Source organism: Panthera tigris, chromosome A3 (assembly GCF_018350195.1).
Source record: "Panthera tigris isolate Pti1 chromosome A3, P.tigris_Pti1_mat1.1, whole genome shotgun sequence".
Taxonomy (NCBI): Eukaryota; Metazoa; Chordata; class Mammalia; order Carnivora; family Felidae; genus Panthera; species Panthera tigris.
Window position 1 is genome coordinate 63,632,558 of NC_056662.1, and position 12,884 is coordinate 63,645,441.

The following is a 12,884-nucleotide window of genomic DNA, read 5'->3' on the forward strand; positions in this document are numbered from 1 at the left end:
CTATTTGCAGTTAAGTTTTTGGGGAGTCCAAAGTTTATCATGGGTTTCTGACTGCACGGGGATGGGGATGGGGATAGGTCTGTGCCCCTGGCCCCCATGTTGTTCAAAGGTCAACTGTAGAGACTTTTAAGAATAAAGCAAGATATTTCAATTAAAGTACAGAAAAACTACCCCTTAAAGACCTTTAAGAATGGAGTATCTAAAAAACAGAGAGCCCCTACATCCAGGACTAAAAGGTTGATGGGCAGCACAGGCAACGGATTTCATGAATTCCAGAGTCACAGTGTGCTCTGCCTGAGTCCCTGGAACTGGTGAGTCATATATCCTTTGCTCTTTTCTACCAACTCTACATGTTCTTAAAAATAAGAAATGGTCAATGAGGATAGCCATTAATATCCTTCAGTGGAAATTCTCAATGATTAATAACACTGTCCAGGAAGAAGGGATAAATAAAGGATAAGCAGTTAGATTAAGTTTAGAAGTTTTCCCAGAGCTACAATTCTGTGTTTAAAATTTTAAAGTTTGTTATACTCCCTATGCTAGTAAATATGTTAGCAACTTCTTTAAAAATATTTATTTGAGAGAGAGAGAGAAATGTGAAAAGATATAACAAATATTTTTTATAGAGCATCCTAGGGCTTTCCCACTTTCCCACTTTGTAAATAGAAGAGACAAAGTATACTCACCTCCAAAGTCACAGCTCTTAGGAGCTCTGGATTAGAATTACACAATGCTCCCACAAGCACCCCTCCAGCACTGAAAGCAGTCAAGGCTGTTAGACTTGGCTGAGAAAAGCCTTGGCCATGAAGCGTCTTAATGCAAGCCTCTAAGTCAGCAAGGCCATTGAGTTTTTTAGTTAGACGGCCATCAGCGTGCCACTGGAGGCCTAACTCACCACCACCCCTGAAATTAAAGGGCAAAAAAATTTTTTAGTGGGGAAAAAAATATTAATGATATATTTCAGGGTCAGCAAACAATAGCCGGTGGGCAACATCTACCAGGAGGCCTGTTTTTTTTTGTTTTTTTTTTTTTAAATGGCGTTAGAGCTAAGAACGGTTTATTTTTAAAGGTTGGGAGAAAAAACAACAACAAAAAACAATGAGGAATATACAACAGAGACCATAGGTGGCCTACAAAGCCTGAAATATTTACTATTTAGTTTTTCAGAGAAAGGGTTCATCAATCCCTGTTAAGAGACAGTCAAAAATGGGTTCCAGAAATATGTTTTTATAAAAAAATAAGAGTCATTTGTCATTTTCTCTTTTCCGCTCACTCATTCACTCATTCATTCATTCAAAGTAAGCTCTATGCCCAACATGAGGCTTAAACTCGTGACCCAAGGATCAATAAACTCAGCATGCTCTAAGCCAGTCAGGTCTCCCTCAACAAATATGTTTTGAGTTGCTGCTTCTGCTTCTCAGGTATTGTGCTAAATGTTGGCCTTAAAAATATAAAAAAGCAAAAGGTCCTCAGATGACTGTACACCCAGAGCTGAGAATCATTAGGTTAAATGATACAAGATTACAAATAAACTTTCTTAAAAAAATTTTTTTTAACGTTTACTTATTTTTGAGAGACAGAGCACAAGTGGGGGAGGGGCGGAAAGAGAGGGAGACACAGAATCTGAAGCAGGCTCCAGGCTCTGAGCACAGAGCCCGACGCGGGGCTCGAAGCCCACAAACCATGAAATCATGACCTGAGCCAAAGTCAGACACTTGACTGACTGAACCACCCAGGCACCCCACAAATCAACTTTCTTAAAAAAAAAAAAATCTACACACACACACACACACACGCAAAAATCTTCTGCCTGAAGATCATAATTTTGGGGGGAAAGAAAACAGCTGCCAACCATGTGGTTGCTGCTTTCACACAAGTGTACTGCAGGTTATCACAGAAACAGTAGAAAGAACATCCACTTATTAGGTTAGGGGTATATACTTCTTAAAACAAATGCTTAAGAAGGAGAGGATACCTAATCCGAGTCTTGGAGGAAGAATATGAGAATATGAAAATATGAGACGCACAAAGAAAGGGAAAACATCAAGACACAGTATGTGCAAAGGCAGAGAGGAGCAAGTGTCATCTGAAAGGATGTAACAGGGCTGGAGTGCAGGGTGTGTCTGGGCAGTAATGAAAGATCTCACTACAGAGATAAGCCAGATCATTAGGATGTTAAATACTATAAGTAAGGAGTTTGGATTTTATTTTGGAGACAGGGAGATGGAGAAGGATTTTAAGCAGAAACATAAAATATTATTTGTGTCTGGAAAACAGCTAAAATAAAATGAAGTCAGAGTACACAGACTGGTACATGAATTCTAAAAATCTGGTGCAACCACAAAGGAAACAATCAACAAAACTAAAAGGCAACTGATGGAATGGGATACTTGCAAATGACATATCGGATAGAGGGCTAGTATCCAAAACCTATGAAGAACTCACAAAACTCCACACCTGAAAAGCAAATAAGCCAGTGAAGAAATGGGCAGAAGACATGAATAGATACTTTTCTAAAGAAAACATCCAGATGGCCAACAGGCACATGAAAACATGCTCAACGTCATTCCTCACCAGGGAAATACAAATCAAAACCACTGAGATACCACCTCATGCCAGTCAGAGTGGCTAAAATGAACAAATCAGGAGACTATAGATGCTGGCGAGAATGTGGAGAAACGGGAACCCTCTTGCACGGTTGGTGGGAATGCAAGCTGGTGCAGCCGCTCTGGAAAACAGTGTGGAGGTTCCTCAAAAAATTAAAAATAGATCTATCCTATGATCCAGCAATAGCACTGCTAGGAATTTACCCAAGGGATATAGGAGTGCTGATGCATAGAGGCACTTGTACCCCAATGTTTACAGCAGCACTTTCAACAATAGCCAAATTATGGAAACAGCCTAAATGTCTATCAACTGACAAAGAAAGAAGATAATGGTTTATATATATACAATGGAATACTATGTGGTAATGAGAAAGAATGAAATCTGGCCATTTGTTGCAACATGGATGGAACTGGAGAGTATTATGCTAAGTGAAAAAAAAGTCAGGCAGAGAAAGACAGATACCATATGTTTTCACTGATATGTGGATCCTGAGAAACTTAACAGAAGACCATGGGGGAGAGGAAGGGGGGAAAAAAGTTACAGAGAGGGAGGGAGGCAAACCATAAGAGACTCTTGGATATTGAGAACAAAGTGAGGGTTGATGGGGGGTGGGGGAGAGGGGAGAGGGGAAAGGGGTGACGGGCATTGAGGAGGGCACCTTTTGGGATGAGCACTGGGTAAACCAATTTGACAATAAATTATATATAAAAAAAAGAAAAAGAAAGAATAGCTCATTCATAGACTTAATTTCAAAATGTGTTAAATACTTGCTATTCTAAAGTGATCATCAAAGCTGTCGCTTGTTTTACTGTTATTTACTATATACCTACTGCTTTGCTTTCAGGTCTCATTTTTGCCCAAAGTAAAGAGGTCTCAATAGAATTAAAAAAAAAAAAAAAAAAAAAAAAAAAATCTGGTGCAAGATCCTAAAAATCTACCCTTTTGCTTTCTGGATCAGCTAGTCTGTTAAATCAGCTTCTATCAGCACATGTTTAGGAATACATAAATTCAATAACACAAATGAGAAAATAAACTTTCCTCCCTGATATAGCATTGTTCTGGACATCTGTCACAACACTCATGTGCCAGGTAAAATGTGTTGACTCACCGAACGTGGCAATATGCTAATATCCATCCATCATCCACCAACACCCGTCTTTCAGGTCTGAAATTCATTTTTAAGTCCATTCCATAAGCTCCATATACATGTACCAGGAGAGGTTTCTTCTGCAAGTCCTCAGAATCCGTTTTGTGGAAAATAGTCATTGGCACTGATTTTCCATCCTGGAAATGAAGAGTTACTACGCAATGTAAAAGAAGTTTTTTAAAACAGTTTATCCCTAATTTTATGCATTGCTTACTGATGTTGAATACAAACTTCATTTAATGGAGACAACGGAGGGGCTCCTGGCTGGCTCACTTGGTGGAGCATGTGACTCTTAAGAGTTGTGAGTTCAAGCCTCACGTTGGGTATAGAAATTACTTAAAAAAAAAAGAAAAAAAAAAAAAAGGACAACAGAGTTATGGTTAAGGTCTTTAAAAATACATCATGGTTCATCCCCATTTTTAGCTATTCTGCTGACCCATAATGCTAACTAGAAAAGAGCAGCAAAACTCAGGCTTGAAAACATTTTATGAAATGCAGCTTTCCAAGACAGTTAAGTGATTTTAAAGAGTTCTTTACTACCTACTATTACTGTAATTTTTTTCTTTCAAGATTAAGTCAAAATATAGCTACCAAAATTAGACGTACTAGCATAGTTAATTTCCCCACACCTATGGCTAGATACTGACATTTCACATCTTTGCGTATTTACAAATAGGCTGACTAAAGAAGTTTTAACTGCTCAATTTTCTGTCCTCTATAGGCAGAATCCTCAACCATTAAGTGCCAGAATTTCACTTAGTTTCACTGTTCTTTCCACTTAGGATATGATAACTACAACATTTTGATGGATTGGTATATAGTACAGTTACACATTTCTAAAGCAAAACAAAGCCTAAACATATATATTTTTTTCTTTTCTTTTTGAGTGTAAGAGGGGGAGGGGCAGAGAGAGAGGGGGGAACAGAGGATCTGAAGCCAGCTCTGCGCTGGGAGTGGAGGACCTGATATGGGGCTTGAACTAACGAACCGTGAGATCATTACCTAACCTGAATTCGGATGCTCAACTGACTGAGCTCAACTGACTGCGCCCCTGTAAACATATTCTGTTGACAAAAAACCAAACACAAAAATCTGGAAAGTGATACAATAAATGGTAAACAATAATTATATCTAAGAGGTACAGCAAATGGAACTGAAAAGTAGTCATCTAAACTTTGTACATTCTGCATGTTTGTATTTATTCTAAGAAATGTGTATTGCTCTTGTATTATTAAAAAAATACACTTAAATAAAGATTTAAAAGAAAATCAACGAAGAAAAAAATTCATAAAGACAAAAAGGCTGTGTCATAATTCATTGCCAACACATATGAAATTATCTGATGTTTGATATGTCAAGGTCTGAAAATTCCTTAAATCCAAAGGCCACAGTTTATTAATTTGTTCCCCACTTGCACAAATTTTCTTTTATACTTTTCACTCTGCCCTCAGTCTTACCTCTTTTACTCTACACTTTGGCCATATTGTCCTCCTTTACTTAAAAAAAAAATTTATTTAAGTAATCTCTACACCCAACATGTGGCTTGAGCTCACAACCCTGAGATCAAAAGTTGCATCCTCTTGCAACTGAGTCAACCAGGCACCCCTTCCTTTCTACTTCTTGAAAGTACCATTTCTCCCTCAATTCAGAGCCTCTACACAAATGTATTCCTCCTGCCCCTTTTCTAGTTTAATTCTTAATCATCCTTGAGGTTTTACCTGAGACATCACTTTCTCAGAAGCCTTCAGTGATCCCTCCAGCCTAGGTAAGGTCCCTGTGCCATGTTTCCACTGTACTCAACACGGCGTCCTTTGCAGCAGTCAGTACATTAGCACTTACTCCTTCAACATCAATCATCTTCCCTACCAGATTCAAGCACTCTAGTCAACTGCTTACCACCTTCACAATTTTTTGCCATTACCTAGAAACCAACTTTGACAATTTCTTTAAGTCAACTTTCAAAATTCACATTCAAAATTCAAATATTAACAAGCCTTGATGAAATCAATGACTTGACGTGCTAGCTATACATTTTCTAAGCCATGTTAAAATAAATACGGGAGTATTTAAAAAAAAAAAAAATCCATGGATCCCTTAAGATCATTTGGGTCTTACTGTGGTATGTGAGATCCACTTCAGAAACCCATGCTAATGTAACACCAGCAGCAACTGCACAATGCTTGACAAGTAGTATGAATGCAGTAGATGGGGGCTCAGAGTTGGGATTACAAAGACTTACCTTGCTTTTGGCTTCTAGACGTAAAACACGACTAGTTTTTGTGATTGGGTCTTCGTGCCCAGTTTCCTCAAACAGTTTGCCTTCTGCAAACTTGTATGTATAGTATTTTGGGGGACGTATTGGAGAGCAAAGCTGGAAGGGGCAGTTCTTTGGGTCTGAATTTGTATCCATTATGAATCCACAGGCCCAAGGAGGAAGCTAAAGAAATAAAAGTTATTTTTACTCTTTATCTACACACTAAGTATCATTAATTAAATTTCTGAGTCAGCTACAAACAAGATGATGTGGACATCAAGTTTACTTTTATCCATTATAAGTAATTCCTCATTTAACTATTATTTCAGCACAACAGAATATATTTCAAGTAACAAATGAACAGGACTCCACATTAATGACCAATAAAATAAGGAAAAATTATAGGAAAATGGTTTATCATGACTCTGGATTTATACAGAATCTCCTTTAATAAAGCCATTTATTTTGGGTATAAACTTGGGAAGTGAATAGTAAAATGGTTAAGAATAAGAGCAAATCAAATAATTCCAGAACCCGGCAACATCTCCAGATCTCCGTTCTCAGAGAACATGAAATCTCGCTCAGGTGTTTTTTTAATGATTTACCCACCAGCCCTTCCCCTGCGGCCTAGACAGCCACAGTGGTGACAGTTATCATGCCAGGGCTACAAACTCACTCAGCAGCACTAAAGCATTTACAATCTGTTTCTAACTTCAGCCCCCAGGCTAACTGTTGTGCAGAACAAAACCTTTCCTGGCACATACACTCTGAGAAACTCACAGCTATTATGATTAGGATTCTTCACTTTAAGAAAAAAGGAAAGGAATCAAAATTTATTCTCTCAGAGCAGCAGGGTCCAGTTTCAAGCCTGCCACTAACATCCCTCTTACACCTTTCAAAGAATTGTGGTAAGCAGGCTGGCAGAATATAAGAAATGGTACTGAGAGTCAGAACATTAAAAGAAAATTGCCTTTCCTTTCCCGAGTAATTGTAGAAAGAAAATCAGAGGTCTTGGCACAGCAATGTCACAGGTTGGCATTATTCAAAAAGGGTAGGTGGGGGCTGTGTGCATAAAGATAAAGAGTGCATCATCTAACCTGTAGAAACTATAGCCAGAGTTTATGTTCACAGAGCATATGTCTTACTATTTGTCCAAAGAATCTATCTTCCTGAAACACTCCAAGAATATATATTCAAAATATCTCTCAAAGAGAGTTCCTAACTTACTGTCCTCAGACTGAGAATTATGTTCAAGGATAATCTGTCTACTTAAGTGAAAGGCATAAAACGGAAAGAAGCATGTGGCACATCAAAGTTGTGAAGTCTGGAAGCATAAATGGGAGTGAGTAAATGGAGACCTTGCTGGGAAAAACCACCACCGCTTCTCACTACTCATGTTGTAACCAGGTGTCAGAAAGAGGGTACATGATGCCTAAGTCCACAGAGGCACAAATTTTTCTGTCCTTTGGTGAAACTTTAAAAGAGTTTCCATGTGCCCCATGTGGTAAGTGGTCATAGTTTCAAACCAAGCGGTTCCAATAAATAACTCTTTTGGGTGTATTTCTTAAAGTACTGGGACCAAGGGTAAAGTTTTACCATAACAAAAACTGTTCTAGTTTGTCTAGTTCTAGTTGTCCAGAAATAAATGTTAGCCATCTCAAGGATATCTTAAACCGCATTTCCTACTGAGAAACCTGCAGTACTATCTGGGTATGTTAATGGACAGCACCCAAGAATAATGATAAATTGGCTAGGTGATATGCAGATATTTCTTTGATACACGAAAGAAACAGGTTCAGCGCTAGCATCCTACCAGCAATCGTAGTCATCTATCTCACTGAAAGAAAACTGGCCCAAGTGTGCAAATGCCTCCATGTGAACTGATATTAGTACAAAGCAAAAAATCTCCCCAAGATTTGCTTAAATTATCATAACCAATTAAATTATCATAGCTTCTTTTTGTGAAAAAAAATTACCAGGAAAAACTGGTAATATGATGACCAAAGATAGGAGGCAAATATATTAAGGATTTTACATTTCTGTTGCCCAGATGGAGTTTAAAAAGATCTTTTAGTGAAGTGCCTACTAGGCGGAGATGTTACATACAGAAATATTTTATAATATAGTCTGGCTTACAGATTTTGTCCTTTGTGTATGGCATTGTCCCTGCATATTAATCAGTATTATCCAGTTCATGAAAGGCTCTGATCTATAAAATTTTCTTTAAGTAGAACCTAATATATAATGTAGTATTGATTCTATGTGTTGATGACTCAAAACACTGTAACAAAGCCCAAAAGGTACTACAGGTTGCAAAGGGTCAGGAAATAAAGAGAGGATATAGAATAAATTACAGATATGATGTTCCACTGGAGACATTCCTGGAAGCATCAGGGCCTGGAGAACAGAGGACATTATACTGCAGGACACCATAGGACCTCTTCTTCATAAAGCCATTACCCTCAAGAACAAGAGATGTAGTTGACTTTCCTCACACAGAAATAGGCATAGAAACTTAGACAAAATGAGAAGACACGCTTTGTCTCAAATGAACAAAAAGCCAGAGATTTAAGTGAAACAGATATAAGTAATATGCCTGATGAAGAATTTAAAGCAATGATCGTAAGGATACTCACCAGACTTGAGAAAAGAATGGTGGACATCAGTGAAACTATTAGCACAGATAAGGAATAATATACCAGAGATAAAGGGTTCAATAAACAAAATGAGAAACGTGCTTGATACAATGAATAGCAGGCTGGAAGCAGAGGAACTAATTAATTACCTAGAAGACAGAGTAATGGAAAGTAATCAAGCTGAACAAAAGAGAGAAAAAAGAATTATGGAAAATGAGAATGGACTTAGGGAACTCAGTGACTCCATCAAACATAATAACAGTTGTATTCTAGGAGTCCCATAAGAAGATGAAGAAAAGAGGGCAGAGAATTTGAGAAACAATAGATGAAAACTTACCTAATCTGGAGAAGGAAAGAGAAAGAAATCCAGATCCAGGATGCACAGAGAACCACCACCCCTCCCCGGATAAAAATCAACAAAAGCAGATCCATAGCAAGGCATACTGTAATTAAAATGGCAAAATATAGTGATAAAGAAAAAATATTAAAAGTAGCAAGTCAAGGGGTACCTGGGTGGTTCAGTCAGTTAAGCGTATGACTTCAGCTCAGGTCATCACCTCATGGTTTGTGGGTTCAAGCTGCACATTAGGCTCTGTGCTGACAGCTCAGAGCTTGGAGCCTGCTTTGGATTCTGTGTCTCCCTCTCTCTCTCCCTGTTCCCCACTTGCACTCTGTCTCTCTCTCAAAAATAAATAAACATTAAAAATAAATGAATGAATGAATGTAGCAAGACAAAAGAAGACAGTTATATACAGAGGAAACCCCATAAGGCTATCAGTGGTTTTTTCAGCGAAACTTTCCAAGCCAGAAAGGAGTGGCATGATGTATTCAAAATGCTGAATAGGAAAAACTTGTATCCAAGAATACTATATCCAGGAAGGCTATCACTCAGTATAGAAGGAGATACAAAGAGTTTCCCAAATAAAAACTGAAAGAGTTCATGACCATAAAACCAGCCCTGCAAGAAATATTAAAGGGGATTCTGAGTGAAAAGGAAAGACCAAAAAAAGATAGTATGAAGCTAGGAAACACAAAACCAGTAAAAACAAATATTTCTGTAAAGAATCAGTCAAGGAACTCACAAAATAAAACAATGTAGAATATGGCACCATATATCTAAAACTTGGGGAGGGGAGGGGTAAAGAACTGGTTCAAACTTAAACGACAATCAAATTAATATAGACTTCTGCTATAAGCAAAAGAGGCTATATAAAAACCTAATGGTAACCACAAATCAAAAACTACTAATAAATATACAAAGAATAAAGAAGAAAGAAATCCAAATATATCACTAAAGAAAACCAGCAAACCCTGAAAGAAAGAGAAGGATCAGAGAAAAACTTCGGAAATAACTACAAAACAAGTAAAAATGGCAATAAATACATATCTATCAACAAATACTTTAAAACTAGATGGACTAAATGCGCTAATCAAAAGACACAGGGTGACAGAATGGATAAAAACCAGGACCCATCCATATGCTACCTACAGGAAACTCATTTTAGATCTAAAAACACCTGCAGATTGAAAGTGAGGGAATGGAGAAACACTGATCATGCAAATGGATGTCAAAGAAAAGCTGGAGTAGTAATATTGAGATCAGACAAAATAGATTTTAAAACAAAGATTGTAACAAGAGACAAAGAAGGACACTATATAATCATAAAGGGAACAATACGGGAAGATATAATGATTATAAAATGTATGCATCCAACACAGGAGCACCCAAATACATAAAACAGTTAGTAAGAAACATAAAGGAACTAATTGGTAATAATATAACAACAGTAGGGCACTTTCACACCCCGCTTACATCAATAGACAGATCAACTAAACAGAAAATCAACAAGGAAACAATGGCTTTGAATGATGCACTGGATTAGATGGATTTAACAGACAGATCTATTCAGAACATTCCATCCTAAAACAGAATACACAGTTTTTTCAAGTGCACATGGAACATTCTCCAGAACAGATCACTTATTAGGCTACAAAACAAGCCTCAACAAATTTTAAAAGATCAAAGTCATACCATGCATCTTTTCTGACTGCAACACTATGAAACTAAAAGAAAAAAATCTGTAAGAAAAAAATCTGGAAAGACTACAAATACATGGAGGTTAAATAACATGCTCCTAAACAATGAATGGGTCAACCAGGAAATAAAAGAAATAAAAAAAGTACATGGCAACAAATGAAAATGAAAACACAATGGTTCAAAACCTTTGGGATGCAGCAAAAGTGGTTCTAAGAGGGAAATTTACAGCAATATAGGCCAACTGTAAGAAGCAAGAAATATCTCAAATAAACAACCTAACCTTACACCTAAAGGAGCTAGAAAAAGAACAAACAAAACCTAATTACCAGCAGAAGGAAGGAAATAATAAAGATTAGAGCAGAAATAAGCGATACAGAAACCAAACAACTACAATAGAACAGATCAATGAAACAAGGAGCTGGTTCTTTGGAAAAAAAAAAAATCACTAAAGTTGATAAACCTCTAGCCAGACTTCTCAAGAAAAAAAAGAGAAAGGACCCAACTAAATAAAACTACAAATGAGGAGAAATAACAACAAATACCATAGAAATACAAACAATAAAAGAATATTATGAAAAATTATGCCAAAAAATTGGACAACCTATAAGAAATGGAAAAATTCCTAGAAATATACAACCTACTGAAACTGCAACAGAAAGAAATAAAAAAATTTGAACAGACTGATAACCAGCAATGAAATTGAATCAGGAATTAAAAAAACAAACAAAAGGCCAGGAGCAGATAGCTTCACAGATGAATTCCACCAAACATATGAAGAACAGTTAATGCCTATTCTTAAACTATTCCAAAAAAAAAATAGAAAACTTCTAAATTCATTCTATGAGGACAGCATTACTCAGATACCAAAACCACACAAAGACACCATAAAAAGAGACCTACAGGCCAAAATTCCTGATGAACACAGATGCAAAAATCCTCAACAAAATACTAGCAAACCGAATCCAACAATACATTAAAAACATCATTCACCATGACCAAGTGGGATTTATTCCTGGGTTGCAAGAGTGGTTCAATATTCACAAATCAATCAACGTGATATATACCACATCAGTAAGAAAAAGGATAAGAACCCTATGATCATTTTAGTAGATGCAGAAAAAGCATTTGACAAAGGACAATGTCCATTTATGATTAAAAAAAAAACCTCAACAAAGTAGGTTTAGAAGGAACTTAGCTCTACATAATAAAGGCCCTTTATTAAAAACCCACAGCTAACATCATCCTAAATGGGGAAAAACTGAGAGCCTTTCCTTAAGATCAGGAACAAGATAAGGATGTTCACTCTGACCACTTTTATTCAACAGAGTTCTAGAAGTCCTAGCCACAACAATCAGGTAACAAAAAGAAATAAAAGGCATCCAAATCAGTAAGGAAAAAGTAAAATTTTCACTATTTGCACATGACATGATACTATAAATATAAAACTTGAAAGACTCCACCAAAAAAACTGCTGGAACTAGTAAATGAACTCAGTAAAGTTGCAGGATACAAAATCAATCTACAGAAATCTGTTGCATTTGTATACACCAATAATGAAGCAGCAGAAAGAGAAATTTAGAAAACAATCCAATTTACAATTACACCCAAAATAATAAGATACCTAGGAATAAACCTAAAGAGGTAAAACATCTAGACTCTGAAAACTCTAAATTATAACACTGATGAAAGAAATTAGAGATGACACAAATGGAAAGACATTTCATGCTCATGGATTGGAAAAAAAAAAAATATTGTTGAAATGTCTATACTACCAAAGCAATCTGCACATTTAATGCAATCCCTATCAAAATACTAACAGCATTTTTCACAAAACTAGAACAAACAATCCTAAAATTTGTATGGAGCCACAAATGACTCCAAATAGCCAAAGCTATCTTGAAGAAGACAAGGAAAGCTGGAGGCATCACAGTTCTGGATTTCAAGTTATATCACAAAGCTGTAGTGATCTAAACAGTAGGTACTGGCACAAAAATACACAGATCAACAGAACAGAAAAGAAAAACCGGAAATAAACCCACAACTATATGGTAAATTAATGTTTGACAAAGCAGGAAGTGATATCCAATGGGAAAAAGACAGTCTTTTCAACTAATGGTGCTGGGAAAACATGCAAAAGAATGAAACCGGACCACTTTCTTATACCATATACAAAAACAAATTCAACATTGATTAAAGACCTAA

General features: G+C 36.7%; 1 protein-coding gene across 10 annotated transcripts in view; it reads right to left on the reverse strand.

The window, feature by feature from the left end:
• Positions 1-12,884, reverse strand: part of PREPL (prolyl endopeptidase like) — an 84,684-nt gene that overhangs the window by 31,886 nt on the left and 39,914 nt on the right. For all 10 annotated transcript variants that reach the window (XR_006215679.1, XR_006215680.1, XM_042981307.1 and 7 more), the window contains 3 exons: positions 5,994-6,191; positions 3,716-3,891; positions 687-903 (listed from right to left, as the gene is read on the reverse strand). Coding sequence is in view for 8 of the 10 variants with exons in the window: in XM_042981307.1 (XP_042837241.1) it covers positions 687-903; positions 3,716-3,891; positions 5,994-6,191 (591 nt within the window). In the remaining 2 variants the exon portion in view is untranslated. The remainder of the gene's footprint in view (positions 1-686; positions 904-3,715; positions 3,892-5,993; positions 6,192-12,884) is intronic.